This window comes from Sparus aurata, chromosome 23 (genome assembly GCF_900880675.1).
Source record: "Sparus aurata chromosome 23, fSpaAur1.1, whole genome shotgun sequence".
NCBI classification, from domain to species: Eukaryota; Metazoa; Chordata; class Actinopteri; order Spariformes; family Sparidae; genus Sparus; species Sparus aurata.
In genome coordinates, this window is record NC_044209.1 from 25575105 (window position 1) to 25591166 (window position 16062).

A 16062-nucleotide genomic window follows, 5' to 3' on the forward strand; every position below is an offset into this window, starting at 1 on the left:
GCAGCTCTATACACAAACGGCGACATGAGAATGTGGGTGTGCTCAGGCTAAAGTCCAACCATTAAACGGGGGCTTTATATAAGCGCTCAGACTGAGAACCTTGCAAACAAAGGCAGAAGAAATGGCAGCGCAACCAGTCACCGTGCTGATCACAGGAGCCAACAGAGGCTTGGGCCTGGAGATGGTTAAGCAAATGCTGGAGGGAAAATGTCCGGTGAAAAAGCTGTTTGCCTGTTGCAGAGACCCGAATGGACCCAAGGCTGAGGTGAGTCTATACAACCTTTGTTCCTTCATTGAGCTCAGATTGAGCTCTAGCAAAAATTAGAAAGTGATCTTGCAAACCACAGAGTTGCAGTGCTTGAGAGGTGAGAAGATGTGAAGTGATCAGCCGTGTGCGTCCTCTGAATTAAAAACGTGTGTTCTCTGTGTATATACAGGCCCTGCAAGCGCTGGCAAAGAAGCATCCTAATGTCCACATCATACGTCTAGGTATACACTCCTTCTTTCTGATATATACTGACAAACTCTCTGTCCTGCTCCCAACAGTCCTGTGTTGTGATATTTATCTGAATGTCTGCTACTGACTGACTCTCTCACTGTCTCTCCCTCTGTGTCAGATGCCGCTGACCTTGGTAGCATTAAACAGTGCTCCCAGCAGGTGGGCGCTCAGGTGGGGACGGGTGGTCTCAACCTGCTGATTAACAATGCAGGGTACTTGGACAAAAGCACCCTGCAGAACACCACTGCAGAGGGCATGCAGACCACTTTGAACATCAATCTCATGGGTCCTATGTACATGACTCAAGTGAGAGGGAAAGTGTGAAACACTTAAATACTGCATTTCTGGGAGCTGCCGTCCGCAGTTTGAACGTGTTGTGCTTCTTCTTGTTGACTCTCTTGCTTCTGGTCATCATTAGGAGTTCCTGCCTCACCTTCGTGCAGCAGTGAAGGCCAGTAAAATACCCGGGATGTCCACCAGGAAAGCAGCCGTCGTCAACATCTCCTCAAATTTGGGTTCAATCCAACTTCTCAAAGACACATTTTCTATCTTGCCTGCCATCTCCTACCGCGTCAGCAAGGTGAGAAACAACCTGCCAACACTGTAACCTGCTGCTCAAAGGAGTGACCTCACATTCGTTGAGTGAAACTCTTCATCCATCACCTCAACTGACCTGTCGCTGTTTTATATTTTCCTGTCACCTTCTTTACCCCCTTCTCTTCTCTTCTCTTCTCTTCTCTTCTCAGGTTGGTCTGAACATGCTGACAGTCTGTGCTGCAGAGGAGCTGAAGAAGGACAAGATCCTGTTTTCTCTGCTGCACCCTGGCTGGGTGCGCACTGACATGGGTGGAGAGGAGGTTAGTTAGCAACTCTCACTGACCTCACAGGTCCAGTCATAAATAGATAGAATAAAACTATCATAGAGACATTCAGCTCTGAATGATACGATTGCTTTATTAATTAAGAGGCACAACAATTCCATCACGTTGTTTGATCTCCCATTTCACACACAGTGGTTTCTACAGATTTTTTTACAAAGTAGGCTTCATTCACATTGCAGGACTTCAGTTTTGCTCACTGCTGTGAATGAATCCAAATACCAGTAATCCAAAGAAGTTACAGAATGCAGGATTACAAATTGAACAGGTCGCTGATACCAATGACATTGTGACATGTTGCTCATTATTTGCAAGTCATCATTACACATCAGAATCATTCAAGTTTGCTTTTATGTGTCCGAGTCACAAAACAAATAAAACTAACCTCTCTGATACTAAGTATGGTTTAAAAATACCCCATGAAAGATAGAGGTGTGAGGCGAGAGACCCTGCCCGGAGGAAGGCCGGGGCCCACTTCCAGAGCAAGGCCCGGATGGAGGCCCCGTGAGCGAGCGCCTGGTGGCCGGGTCTGCCATGGGGCCTGGCCGGGCAAAGCCCGAAAAAGCGATGTGGCACTTCTACCTCCCCCATCCCGTGGACCCACCATCTGCAGGAGAAACCGCTGGGGTTGGGTGCGCTGCCACATGGGTGGCAGTGGTGGTGACGGGCCTTTGCGACCCAGACCTGGGCAGCAGAGGCTGACTCTGGGGACGTTGAACGTCACCTCTCTTGGGGGTAAGGAGTCGGAGCTGGTGCGGGAGGTTGAGCGTTACTGGTTGGATCCAGTGGGGCTTGCCTCCACGCACAGCATTGGCTCTGGATCCAAACTCCTGGGTAGGGGCTGGACACTACTCTTCTCCGGTGTTGCCAAAGGTGTTAGCGCCGCCGTGTTGGAGTTTACACTGGTGGACGAGAGGGTCACCTCCCTATGCCTAAGGGTTGGGGGGAAAACTCTGACTGTTTTCAGAGTATGCGGCCTTCTTGGGGGTCCTGGCTAGGGCCCTGCATGGGACTCCAGTGGGGGACTCCGTGGTGCTACTGGGTGAATTCAACGCACACATCGGCAGTGACCGAGATACCTGGAGGGGCGTGATTGGGAGGAACGGCCTCCCTGATCTGAACCCGAGTGGTGTTCTATTATTAGACTTCTGTGCTGGTCACGGTCTGTCTATAATGAACACCATGTTCGAACACAAGGATGCTCATAAGTGTACATGGTACCAGAGCACCCTAGGTCAATGATCGACTTTGTGATTGTATCATCTGATCTGAGGCTGTGTGTTTTGGACACTCAGGTAAAGAGAGGGGCAGAGCTGTCAACTGATCACCACCTGGTGGTGAGTTGGGTTCGGTGGCAGGGGAAATCCCTGGACAGACCTGGTAAGCCCAAACGAGTAGTGCGGGTAAGCTGGGAATGTCTGGGGGAGGCCCCTGTCCGAGAAGCCTTCCACTCCCACCTTCGAAGGAGCTTCTCTAGCATCCATGTGGAGGCTTGGGATATCGAACCTAAATGGACGATGTTCAAAGCTTCTATTGTTGAAGCTGCAGCTGTGTCCTGTGGCCATAGGGTCTTAGGTGCTTCAAGAGGTGGCAACCCTCGGAAACCGTCGTGGACACCGGTGGTCAGGGAAGCCGTCCGACTGAAGAAGGAGTCCTTTAGCGACATGTTGTTCCAGGGGACTCCTGAGGCTGTTTTGGGGTATCGATGGGCCCGAAGGGCAGCAGCCGCAGCTGTGGCAGAGGCAAAGCAGCGGGTGTGGGAGGAGTTCGGCGAGGCCATGGAGAAGGACTTTCGGGCTGAAAGGAGGGTCCGGCCAATTGTCGAACCTCAGATTGAAGAGGAACAATGCGGATTCCTTCCTGGTTGTGGAGTAACGGCCCGGCTCTTTACTCTGGCAGGGATCCTGGAGGGGCCTGGGAGTGCAATCTCAGGAGTATGGAGGTGCTGCGGGAGTATGGGGTGAGGGGGTCCCTTCTCAGGGCCATCCAATCCCTATATTCTCAAAGCGAGAGCTGCGTGTGTGTACTCGAAAGTAAGTAGGACTTGTTCCAAGTGGGTGTTGGCCTCCGCCAGGGCTGTGCCTTGTCCCCAATCCTGTTTGTGATATACATGGGCAGGATTTCGAAGTGCAGTCGTGGTGTGGAGGGGTTACAGGTCAGTGACCTGAAGATCGCATCACTGCTTTTTGCAGATGATGTGGTCTTGATGGCACCATCAGCTGTAGATCTATAATGCTCACTGGATCAGTTCGCAGCTTAGTGTGAAGCAGCAGGGATGAGGATCAGCACCTCTAAATCTGAGGCCATGGTTCTCAGTAGGAAACCAGTGGATTGCCTACTCCAGATGGGGAATGGGTCCTTGCCCTAAGTGAAGGAGTTCAAGTACCTTGGGGTTTTGTTCACAAGTGAGGGGATGATGGGGCGTGAGATCGAATGGGGGGTCGGAGCAGCGAGTGCGGTGTTGCATGCGCTTCACCGCATGGTTGTGATGAAAAGGGAGCTGAGCCAGAAGGAAAAGCTCTCGATCTACTGGTCAGTCTCCGTCCCTACCCCCACCTATGGTCATGAGCAATGGGTCATGACCTAAAGAACAAGATCACAGGTACAAGCGGCCGAAATTGATTTTCTCCGCAGGGTGGCTGGGGTCTCCCTTAGAGATAGGGTGAGAAGCTCAGCCACCTGGGAGGGACTCGGAGTAGAGCCGCTGCTCCTCTGCGTGGAAAGGAGCCAGTTGAGGTGGTTTGGGCATCTGATGAGGATGCCACCAGAGCGCCCTCCTAGGGAGGTGTTCCTGGCACGTCCAACTGGGAGGAGACTTAGGGGTAGACCCAGGATCAGATGGAGGGATTATATCTCTTCTCTGGCCTGGGGGTGCCTGGGGATTCCCCAGTCAGAGTTAGCCGATGTTGCCGGGGAAAGGGAAGTCTGGGGCTCGCTGCTGAAGCTGCTGCCCCCGCGACCCGACTTTGGATAAGCAGTTGACAATGGATGGATGGATGGATGCATTTTTCATTGTTGATGGGCGTGCATGCAAAAGATGATAACTTGTGAAAATGCATCGACTACCACAGCTGATTGTTGAGGTGTGTGTAGGTGAGCCCATCAGTCAGCCCTTCTGATTATTTAGAAGACACATCTTGTGTTGCAATAGTCAGATATTGTCTTGATATTATAATCCTATCAGAAACAGATATCTAAACAGTGGATCAGAATTCTTGTTATTACAGGTTTTCTGAAGCTTTATGTTAAAAAATAGCAATAAATATAGCATTATCTAGCAGAAATCTGAACAATTCAATGAAATCAGGTTCAAATTTATGTTTCATTTTGTTGAGATACAAGACTCAAAGGTTTTTTACTGAGGGAATTTTGGATATCTCTTTTTATCACTGCTTAAAAAAGAAAACAAATCACTTTTTTTAGGAATACAATTTTCCAGAAATCAGGCACAACGAACAATGTATGAACAAACCCCTTGATGAAAAGCTCCGGAACAAAGATGGGAATAAAACTGGAAAAGTTTAGTGCGGATAGGTGATACTAAAGTGGAAATTTCCCTACATTTTTAGGGGGGAAAATGTTAATAGGGTAAAAAAATGTACCTCATAGACATCACAACCAAGCTTCTTCAGTCGATAACTAAAATAAGACAACAATTGTTTTTTTAATCAACTGTTCTAGTAAAATATGTGCAGATTTGGGTGCTGTTTAGCTCAGTTGGTAGAGCGCACATCCCATGTGCTGAGGCTCTGCAGTGGACCCGGGTTTGACTCCTGGCCCAGGTCCATTTGCTGTGTGTCACTCCCCCTCTCTCTCTCCCTGTTTCCTGTCATATCTTCAGCTGTCCTGTCAATAAAGCAATAAAAAGACCAAAAAAATATTAAAAAAAAAAAATATGGGCAGATTTGAATAAATCTCCACAACAAAGATATGAACTAAAATAGATAACTAGTTGTATATTTTAGACGTTTTCATTCCACTGGGGTGAAAGAAGACATGTTATGGAAGCAAAATATCCCGAAATCTAATAATTGACTAGTTCATGAAAATGTTTTCACTTGTAGAGTGAAGACGACATTAAAAAACAGTTCTGTGTCAAATACGAGGGGAGACGAAAGCAGATTTAAACCGGTTATATTGCTCAAAGCGTGGATGTTGCTGCAAAACGCTGTTGCGATAACAAACAGACAGAATTTGTGTGTGAGGAGTGACGAGGATTGACCTCCTGTGTGAGCCATCTTGTTTACTTTGTGTGTTTCCGACCACCAGGGGGAGATTGACGCCCCGGAGAGCGTGACGGGGATGCTTAGCGTGATGGAGTCCCTGACTGAGAAGCAAAATGCAGCATTCCTGGATTATAAAGGCAAAACCCTCCCCTGGTAACAAGCAACAATTTCGTGTGTCACTGCAGTCAATCACTAGATGAACCCAAGTCAAATAAACTAATCCTGTTACAACTACTTTGCTTCCATCGTGCTCTTTTTACACACAAACATGCACCGATATCATCTGCTTTAATCTTTAAATCATATTGATTAAGTAATTATGTTCTGTGCACAAGTCTTTAAAGTCACCATGTGGCACTGTTCCACACAGCCACCTTGGCGGGGCAGATCTTCAGTGGTTTGGGGTTGTTGCCATTAATGTTGGCTCCAGGGCAGAAGAAGGGGAACATCTTCTCAGTGAAGGTGTAGATGGGCGTCATGCTGACAGGGTTGGAGAATGCCACCTCTCCAGATTCGTAGTCCAACTGCACCCTTCTGAATTTTATTAGGTATAGAGGAAGCAGCTCTTTACACAAACGGCAACATGAGAACGTGGGTGTGCTCGGGCTAAAGTCCAACATTCAACAGGTGCTTTATAAAAGGGCTCAGACTGAGAACCGTGCAAACAGAGGCAGAAGAAATGGCAGCGCAACCAGTCACCGTGCTTATCACAGGAGCCAACAGAGGCTTGGGCCTGGAGATGGTTAAGCAAATGGTGGAGGGCAAATGTCCGGTGAAAAAGCTGTTTGCCTGTTGCAGAGACCCAAATGGACCCAAGGCTGAGGTGAGTCTTTACAACCATTCCTGCAAATCCTGCTGCATAGATTATCGAAGGCAAAAATCAGAAAGTGATCTTGCAAACCACAGAGTTGCAGTGCTTGAGAGGTGAGAAGAGATGAGACATGAAGTGATCAGCCGTGTGCGTCATCTGAATTAAAAACTCTTCTCTGTGTATTTACAGGCCCTGCAAGCGCTGGCAAAGAAGCATCCTAATGTCCACATCATACGTCTAGGTATACACTCCTTCTTTCTGTTATATACTGACAAACTCTCTGTCCTGCTCCCAACAGTCCTGTGTTGTGATATATATCTGAATGTCTGCTACTGACTGACTCTCTCACTTCCTCTCCCTCTGTGTCAGACGTCGCTGACCTTGGTAGCATTAAACAGTGCTCCCAGCAGGTGGGCGCTCAGGTGGGGACGGGTGGTCTCAATCTGCTGATTAACAATGCAGCATACTTGGACAAAAGCACCCTGCAGGAGACCACTGCGGAGGGCATGCAGACCACTTTGAACACCAATCTCATGGGTCCTATGTACATGACGCAAGTAAGTGAGAGGGAAAGTGTGAAACACTTAAATACTGTATTTCTGGGAGCTGCCATCTTCGCGTTGAATGTGTTGTGCTTCTTCTTGTTGACTCCCTTGCTTCTGGTCATCATTAGGAGTTCCTGCCTCACCTTCGTGCGGCAGTGAAGGCCAGTAAAATACCCGGGATGTCCACCAGGAAAGCAGCCGTTGTCAACATCACCTCATTTCTGGGTTCAATGCAACTTGTCAAAGACACATTTTCCATCTTCACTTACATCCCCTACCGCATCAGCAAGGTGAGAAACAACCTGCCAACACTGTAACCTGCTGCTCGAAGGAGTGACCTCACATTCATTGAGTGAAACTCTTCATCCATCACCTCAACTGACCTGTCGCTGTTCTATTCTTTCCTGTCACCCTCTTTACCTCCTTCTCTTCTTTTCCCTTCTCTTCTCAGGCTGGTCTGAACATGCTTGACAGTCTGTGCTGCAGAGGAGCTGAAAAAGGACGAGATCCTGTTTTCTCTGCTGCACCCTGGCTGGGTGCGCACCGACATGGGTGGAGAGGAGGTTAGTTAGCAACTCTCACTGACCTCACAGGTCCAGTCATAAAAGGATACAATAAAACTATTGTAGAGGACACATTCAGCTCCCAATGATAAGATTGCATTATTAATTAAGAGGCGCAACAATTCCATCACGTTGTTTGATCTCCCATTTCACACACAGTGGTTTCTACAGATTTTTTTACAAAGTAGGCTTCATTCACATTGCAGGACTTCAGTTTTGCTCACTGCTGTGAATGAATCCAAATACCAGTAATCCAAAGAAGTTACAGAAAGCAGGATTACAAGTTGAACAGGTCGCTGATACAAATGACATTGTGACATGTTGCTCATTATTTGCAAGTCATCATTACACATCAGAATCATTCAAGTTTGCTTTTATGTGTCCGAGTCACAAAACAAATAAAACTAACCTCTCTGATACTAAGTATGGTTTAAAAATGCCCCATGAAAGATAGAGGTGTGAGGCGAGAGACCCTCCCGGACCCAGACCTGGGCAGCAGAGGCTGACTCTGGGGACGTTGAACGTCACCTCTCTTGGGGGTAAGGAGTCGGAACTGGTGCGGGAGGTTGAGCGTTACTGGTTGGATCTGGTGGGGCTTGCCTCCACGCACAGCATTGGCTCTGGATCCAAACTCCTGGGTAGGGGCTGGACACTACTCTTCCCCGGAGTTGCCAAAGGTGTGAGCGCCGCCGTGTTGGAGTTTACACTGGTGGACGAGAGGGTCACCTCCCTATTCCTAAGGGCTGGGGGGAAACTCTGACTGTTGTCTGTGCATATGCACCGAACAGCAGTTCGGAGTATGCGGCCTTCTTGGAGGTCCTGGCTGGGGCCCTGCATGGGACTCCAGTGGGGGACTCTGTGGTGCTACTGGGAGAATTCAACGCACACGTCGGCAGTGACCGAGATACCTGGAGGGGCGTGATTGGGAGGAACAGCCTCCCTGATCTGAACCCGAGTGGTGTTCTATTATTAGACGTCTGTGCTAGTCACGGTCTGTCTATAATGAACACCATGTTCGAACACAAGGATGCTCATAAGTGTACGTGGTACCAGAGCACCCTAGGTCCAAGGTCAATGATCGACTTTGTGATTGTATCATCTGATCTGAGGCTGTGTGTTTTGGACACTCAGGTAAAGAGAGGGGCAGAGCTGTATGGTGAGCCTGGTGGTGAGTTGGGTTCGGTGGCAGGGGAAATCCCTGGACAGACCTGGTAAGCCCAAACGAGTAGTGCGGGTAAGCTGGGAATGTCTGGGGGAGGCCCCTGTCCGAGAAGCCTTCCACTCCCACCTCGAAGGAGCTTCTCTAGCATCCATGTGGAGGCTTGGGATATCGAACCTAAATGGACGATGTTCAAAGCTTCCTATTGTTGAAGCTGCAGCTGTGTCCTGTGGCCATAGGGTCTTAGGTGCTTCGAGAGGCGGCAACCCTCGGAAACCGTCGTGGACACTGGTGGTCAGGGAAGCCGTCCGACTGAAGAAGGAGTCCTTTAGCGACATGTTGTTCCAGGGGACTCCTGAGGCTGTTTTGGGGTATCGATGGGCCCGAAGGGCAGCAGCCGCAGCTGTGGCAGAGGCAAAGCAGCGGGTGTTGGAGGAGTTCGGCGAGGCCATGGAGAAGGACTTTCGGGACTGAAAGGAGGGTCCGGCCAATTGTCGAACCTCAGATTGAAGAGGAACAATGCGGATTCCTTCCTGGTTGTGGAGTAACGGCCCGGCTCTTTACTCTGGCAGGGATCCTGGAGGGGCCTGGGAGTGCAATCTCAGGAGTATGGAGGTGCTGCGGGAGTATGGGGTGAGGGGGTCCCTTCTCAGGGCCATCCAATCCCTATATTCTCAAAGCGAGAGCTGCGTGTGTGTACTCGAAAGTAAGTAGGACTTGTTCCAAGTGGGTGTTGGCCTCCGCCAGGGCTGTGCCTTGTCCCCAATCCTGTTTGTGATATACATGGGCAGGATTTCGAGGCGCAGTCGTGGTGTGGAGGGGTTACAGGTCAGTGACCTGAAGATCGCATCACTGCTTTTTGCAGATGATGTGGTCTTGATGGCACCATCAGCTGTAGATCTATAATGCTCACTGGATCAGTTCGCAGCTTAGTGTGAAGCAGCAGGGATGAGGATCAGCACCTCTAAATCTGAGGCCATGGTTCTCAGTAGGAAATCAGTGGATTGCCTACTCCAGATGGGGAATGGGTCCTTGCCCTAAGTGAAGGAGTTCAAGTACCTTGGGGTTTTGTTCACAAGTGAGGGGATGATGGGGCGTGAGATCGAACTGGGGGTCGAGCAGCGGGTGTGGTGTTGCATGCGCTTCACCGCATGGTTGTGACGAAAAGGGAGCTGAGCCAGAAGGCAAAGCTCTCGATCTACTGGTCAGTCTCCGTCCCTACCCCCACCTATGGTCATGAGCAATGGGTCATGACCTAAAGAACAAGATCACAGGTACAAGCGGCCGAAATTGATTTTCTCCGCAGGGTGGCTGGGGTCTCCCTTAGAGATAGGGTGAGAAGCTCAGCCACCTGGGAGGGACTCGGAGTAGAGTCGCTGCTCCTCAGCGTGGAAAGGAGCCAGTTGAGGTGGTTCGGGCATCTGATGAGGATGCCACCAGAGCGCCCCCCTAGGGAGGTGTTCCTGGCACGTCCAACTGGGAGGACACTTAGGGGTAGACCCAGGACCAGGTGGAGGGATTATATCTCTTCTCTGGCCTGGGGGCGTCTTGGGGATTCCCCAGTCAGAGTTAGCCGATGTTGCCGGGAAAGGGAAGTCTGGGGCTCGCTGCTGAAGCTGCTGCCCCCGCGACCCGACTTTGGATAAGCAGTTGACAATGGATGGATGGATGGATGGATGCATGTTTCATTGCTGATGGGTGTGCATGCAAAAGATGATAACTTGTGAAAATGCATCGACTACCACATTTGTTGAGGTGTGTGTAGGTGAGCCCATCAGTCAGCCCTTCTGATTATTTAGAAGACGCATCTTGTGTTGCAATAGTCAGAGATTGTCTTGATATTATAATCATATCAGAAACAGATATCTAAACAGTGGATCAGAATTCTTGTTATTACAGGTTTTCTGAAGCTTTATGTTAAAAAATAGCAATAAATATAGCATTATCTAGCAGAAATCTGAACAATTCAATGAAATCAGGTTCAAATTTATGTTTCATTTTGTTGAGATACAAGACTCAAAGGTTTTTTACTGAGGGAATTTTGGATATCTCTTTTTATCACTGCTTAAAAAAGAAAACAAATCACTTTTTTTAGTAATACAAGAATTTCCAGAAATCAGGCACAACGAACAATGTATGAACAAACCCCTTGATGAAAAGCTCCGGAACAAAGATGGGAATAAAACTGGAAAAGTTTAGTGCGGATAGGTGATACTAAAGTGGAAATTTCCCTACATTTTTAGGGGGGAAAATGTTAATAGGGTAAAAAAATGTACCTCATAGACATCACAACCAAGCTTCTTCAGTCAATAACTAAAATAAGACAGCAATTGTTTTTTTAATCAACTGTTCTAGTAAAATATGCGCAGATTTGGGTGCTGTTTAGCTCAGTTGGTAGAGCGCACATCCCATGTGCTGAGGCTCTGCAGTGGACCCAGGTTTGACTCCTGGCCCAGGTCCCTTTGCTGTGTGTCACTCCCCCTCTCTCTCTCCCTGTTTCCTGTCATATCTTCAGCTGTCCTGTCAATAAAGCAATAAAAAAGACCAAAAAAATATTAAAAAAAAAAAATATGGGCAGATTTGAATAAATCTCCACAACAAAGATATGAACTAAAATAAACAACTAGTTGTATATTTTAGACGTTTTCATTCCACTGGGGTGAAAGAAGACATGTTATGGAAGCAAAATATCCCGAAATCTAATAATTGACCAGTTCATGAAAATGATTTCACTTGTAGAGTGAAGACGACATTAAAAAACAGTTCTGTGTCAAATACGAGGGGAGACGAAAGCAGATTTAAACTGGTTATATTGCTCAAAGCGTGGATGTTGCTGCAAAACGGTGTTGCAAGAACAAACATTAGACAGAATTTTGTGTGAGGAGTGACGAGGATTGACCTCCTGTGTGAGCCATCTTGTTAACTTTGTGTGTTTCCGACCACCAGGGGGAGATTGACGCCCCGGAGAGCGTGACGGGGATGCTTAGCGTGATGGAGTCCCTGACTGAGAAGCAAAATGCAGCATTCCTGGATTATAAAGGCAAAACCCTCCCCTGGTAACAAGCAACAATTTCGTGTGTCACTGCAGTCAATCACTAGATGAACCCAAGTCAAATAAACTAATCCTGTTACAACTACTTTGCTTCCATCGTGCTCTTTTTACACACAAACATGCACCGATATCATCTGCTTTAATCTTTAAATCATATTGAATAAGTAATTATGTTCTGTGCACAAGTCTTTAAAGTCACCATGTGGCACTGTTCCACACAGCCACCTTGGCGGGGCAGATCTTCAGTGGTTTGGGGTTGTTGCCATTAATGTTGGCTCCAGGGCAGAAGAAGGGGAACATCTTCTCAGTGAAGGTGTAGATGGGCGTCATGCTGACAGGGTTGGAGAATGCCACCTCTCCAGATTCGTAGTCCAACTGCACCCTTCTGAATTTTATTAGGTATAGAGGAAGCAGCTCTTTACACAAACGGCAACATGAGAACGTGGGTGTGCTCGGGCTAAAGTCCAACATTCAACAGGTGCTTTATAAAAGGGCTCAGACTGAGAACCGTGCAAACAGAGGCAGAAGAAATGGCAGCGCAACCAGTCACCGTGCTTATCACAGGAGCCAACAGAGGCTTGGGCCTGGAGATGGTTAAGCAAATGGTGGAGGGCAAATGTCCGGTGAAAAAGCTGTTTGCCTGTTGCAGAGACCCAAATGGACCCAAGGCTGAGGTGAGTCTTTACAACCATTCCTGCAAATCCTGCTGCATAGATTATCGAAGGCAAAAATCAGAAAGTGATCTTGCAAACCACAGAGTTGCAGTGCTTGAGAGGTGAGAAGAGATGAGACATGAAGTGATCAGCCGTGTGCGTCATCTGAATTAAAAACTCTTCTCTGTGTATTTACAGGCCCTGCAAGCGCTGGCAAAGAAGCATCCTAATGTCCACATCATACGTCTAGGTATACACTCCTTCTTTCTGTTATATACTGACAAACTCTCTGTCCTGCTCCCAACAGTCCTGTGTTGTGATATATATCTGAATGTCTGCTACTGACTGACTCTCTCACTTCCTCTCCCTCTGTGTCAGACGTCGCTGACCTTGGTAGCATTAAACAGTGCTCCCAGCAGGTGGGCGCTCAGGTGGGGACGGGTGGTCTCAACCTGCTGATTAACAATGCAGCATACTTGGACAAAAGCACCGTGCAGAAGACCACTGCAGAGGGCATGCAGACCACTTTGAACACCAATCTCATGGGTCCTATGTACATGACGCAAGTAAGTGAGAGGGAAAGTGTGAAACACTTAAATACTGTATTTCTGGGAGCTGCCATCTTCGCGTTGAACGTGTTGTGCTTCTTCTTGTTGACTCCCTTGCTTCTGGTCATCATTAGGAGTTCCTGCCTCACCTTCGTGCGGCAGTGAAGGCCAGTAAAATACCCGGGATGTCCACCAGGAAAGCAGCCGTTGTCAACATCACCTCATTTCTGGGTTCAATGCAACTTGTCAAAGACACATTTTCCATCTTCACTTACATCCCCTACCGCATCAGCAAGGTGAGAAACAACCTGCCAACACTGTAACCTGCTGCTCGAAGGAGTGACCTCACATTCATTGAGTGAAACTCTTCATCCATCACCTCAACTGACCTGTCGCTGTTCTATTCTTTCCTGTCACCCTCTTTACCTCCTTCTCTTCTTTTCCCTTCTCTTCTCAGGCTGGTCTGAACATGCTGACAGTCTGTGCTGCAGAGGAGCTGAAAAAGGACGAGATCCTGTTTTCTCTGCTGCACCCTGGCTGGGTGCGCACCGACATGGGTGGAGAGGAGGTTAGTTAGCAACTCTCACTGACCTCACAGGTCCAGTCATAAAAGGATACAATAAAACTATTGTAGAGGACACATTCAGCTCCCAATGATAAGATTGCATTATTAATTAAGAGGCGCAACAATTCCATCACGTTGTTTGATCTCCCATTTCACACACAGTGGTTTCTACAGATTTTTTTACAAAGTAGGCTTCATTCACATTGCAGGACTTCAGTTTTGCTCACTGCTGTGAATGAATCCAAATACCAGTAATCCAAAGAAGTTACAGAAAGCAGGATTACAAGTTGAACAGGTCGCTGATACAAATGACATTGTGACATGTTGCTCATTATTTGCAAGTCATCATTACACATCAGAATCATTCAAGTTTGCTTTTATGTGTCCGAGTCACAAAACAAATAAAACTAACCTCTCTGATACTAAGTATGGTTTAAAAATGCCCCATGAAAGATAGAGGTGTGAGGCGAGAGACCCTCCCGGACCCAGACCTGGGCAGCAGAGGCTGACTCTGGGGACGTTGAACGTCACCTCTCTTGGGGGTAAGGAGTCGGAACTGGTGCGGGAGGTTGAGCGTTACTGGTTGGATCTGGTGGGGCTTGCCTCCACGCACAGCATTGGCTCTGGATCCAAACTCCTGGGTAGGGGCTGGACACTACTCTTCCCCGGAGTTGCCAAAGGTGTGAGCGCCGCCGTGTTGGAGTTTACACTGGTGGACGAGAGGGTCACCTCCCTATTCCTAAGGGCTGGGGGGAAACTCTGACTGTTGTCTGTGCATATGCACCGAACAGCAGTTCGGAGTATGCGGCCTTCTTGGAGGTCCTGGCTGGGGCCCTGCATGGGACTCCAGTGGGGGACTCTGTGGTGCTACTGGGAGAATTCAACGCACACGTCGGCAGTGACCGAGATACCTGGAGGGACGTGATTGGGAGGAACAGCCTCCCTGATCTGAACCCGAGTGGTGTTCTATTATTAGACGTCTGTGCTAGTCACGGTCTGTCTATAATGAACACCATGTTCGAACACAAGGATGCTCATAAGTGTACGTGGTACCAGAGCACCCTAGGTCCAAGGTCAATGATCGACTTTGTGATTGTATCATCTGATCTGAGGCTGTGTGTTTTGGACACTCAGGTAAAGAGAGGGGCAGAGCTGTTGGTGAGCTGGTGGTGAGTTGGGTTCGGTGGCAGGGGAAATCCCTGGACAGACCTGGTAAGCCCAAACGAGTAGTGCGGGTAAGCTGGGAATGTCTGGGGGAGGCCCCTGTCCGAGAAGCCTTCCACTCCCACCTCCAAAGGAGCTTCTCTAGCATCCATGTGGAGGCTTGGGATATTGAACCTAAATGGACGATGTTCAAAGCTTCCGTTGTTGAAGCTGCAGCTGTGTCCTGTGGCCATAGGGTCTTAGGTGCTTCGAGAGGCGGCAACCCTCGGAAACCGTCGTGGACACTGGTGGTCAGGGAAGCCGTCCGACTGAAGAAGGAGTCCTTTAGCGACATGTTGTTCCAGGGGACTCCTGAGGCAGTTTTGGGGTATCGATGGGCCCGAAGGGCAGCAGCCGCAGCTGTGGCAGAGGCAAAGCAGCGGGTGTTGGAGGAGTTCGGCGAGGCCATGGAGAAGGACTTTCGGACTGAAAGGAGGGTCCGGCCAATTGTCGAACCTCAGATTGAAGAGGAACAATGCGGATTCCGTCCTGGTCGTGGAGTAACGGCCCGGCTCTTTACTCTGGCAGGGATCCTGGAGGGGCCTGGGAGTGCAATCTCAGGAGTATGGAGGTGCTGCGGGAGTATGGGGTGAGGGGGTCCCTTCTCAGGGCCATCCAATCCCTATATTCTCAAAGCGAGAGCTGCGTGTGTGTACTCGAAAGTAAGTAGGACTTGTTCCAAGTGGGTGTTGGCCTCCGCCAGGGCTGTGCCTTGTCCCCAATCCTGTTTGTGATATACATGGGCAGGATTTCGAGGCGCAGTCGTGGTGTGGAGGGGTTACAGGTCAGTGACCTGAAGATCGCATCACTGCTTTTTGCAGATGATGTGGTCTTGATGGCACCATCAGCTGTAGATCTATAATGCTCACTGGATCAGTTCGCAGCTTAGTGTGAAGCAGCAGGGATGAGGATCAGCACCTCTAAATCTGAGGCCATGGCTCTCAGTAGGAAATCAGTGGTTTGCCTACTCCAGATGGGGAATGGGTCCTTGCCCTAAGTGAAGGAGTTCAAGTACCTCGGGGTTTTGTTCACAAGTGAGGGGATGATGGGGCGTGAGATCGAACGGGGCAGCGGGTGTGGTGTTGCATGCGCTTCACCGCATGGTTGTGACGAAAAGGGAGCTGAGCCAGAAGGCAAAGCTCTCGATCTACTGGTCAGTCTCCGTCCCTACCCCACCTATGGTCATGAGCAATGGGTCATGACCTAAAGAACAAGATCACAGGTACAAGCGGCCGAAATTGATTTTCTCCGCAGGGTGGCTGGGGTCTCCCTTAGAGATAGGGTGAGAAGCTCAGCCACCTGGGAGGGACTCGGAGTAGAGTCGCTGCTCCTCAGCGTGGAAAGGAGCCAGTTGAGGTGG

At 48.9% G+C, this 16062-nt stretch overlaps 3 protein-coding genes and 1 pseudogene across 3 annotated transcripts in view; 3 read left to right on the forward strand and 1 right to left on the reverse strand.

Annotated features, from left to right (window-relative positions):
- The first annotated feature begins 92 nt into the window (after positions 1 to 92).
- On the forward strand, positions 93 to 5837 carry LOC115575889 (C-factor-like). Its single transcript, XM_030408298.1, has 6 exons — positions 93 to 265; positions 438 to 489; positions 618 to 805; positions 918 to 1079; positions 1246 to 1356; positions 5647 to 5837. Exons 1-6 carry the CDS (start codon positions 122 to 124, stop codon positions 5758 to 5760), a joined length of 771 nt encoding a protein of 256 aa, XP_030264158.1. The 5' UTR covers positions 93 to 121; the 3' UTR covers positions 5761 to 5837.
- Positions 5838 to 5962: 125 nt separating this feature from the next.
- On the forward strand, positions 5963 to 11818 carry LOC115575890 (C-factor-like; annotated as a pseudogene).
- Positions 11819 to 11914: 96 nt separating this feature from the next.
- LOC115575870 (tripartite motif-containing protein 35-like) overlaps positions 11915 to 16062 on the reverse strand; it is a 15031-nt gene continuing 10883 nt past the window's right edge. Inside the window, exon 7 of the mRNA XM_030408270.1 lies at positions 11915 to 12033. Within this exon, the coding sequence (XP_030264130.1) occupies positions 11929 to 12033 (105 nt within the window). The 3' untranslated portion in view covers positions 11915 to 11928. The remainder of the gene's footprint in view (positions 12034 to 16062) is intronic.
- LOC115575888 (C-factor-like) overlaps positions 12184 to 16062 on the forward strand; it is a 6764-nt gene continuing 2885 nt past the window's right edge. The window contains exons 1-5 of the mRNA XM_030408297.1: positions 12184 to 12407; positions 12585 to 12636; positions 12765 to 12952; positions 13069 to 13230; positions 13392 to 13502. Of these exons, the coding sequence (XP_030264157.1) occupies positions 12264 to 12407; positions 12585 to 12636; positions 12765 to 12952; positions 13069 to 13230; positions 13392 to 13502 (657 nt within the window). The 5' untranslated portion in view covers positions 12184 to 12263. The remainder of the gene's footprint in view (positions 12408 to 12584; positions 12637 to 12764; positions 12953 to 13068; positions 13231 to 13391; positions 13503 to 16062) is intronic.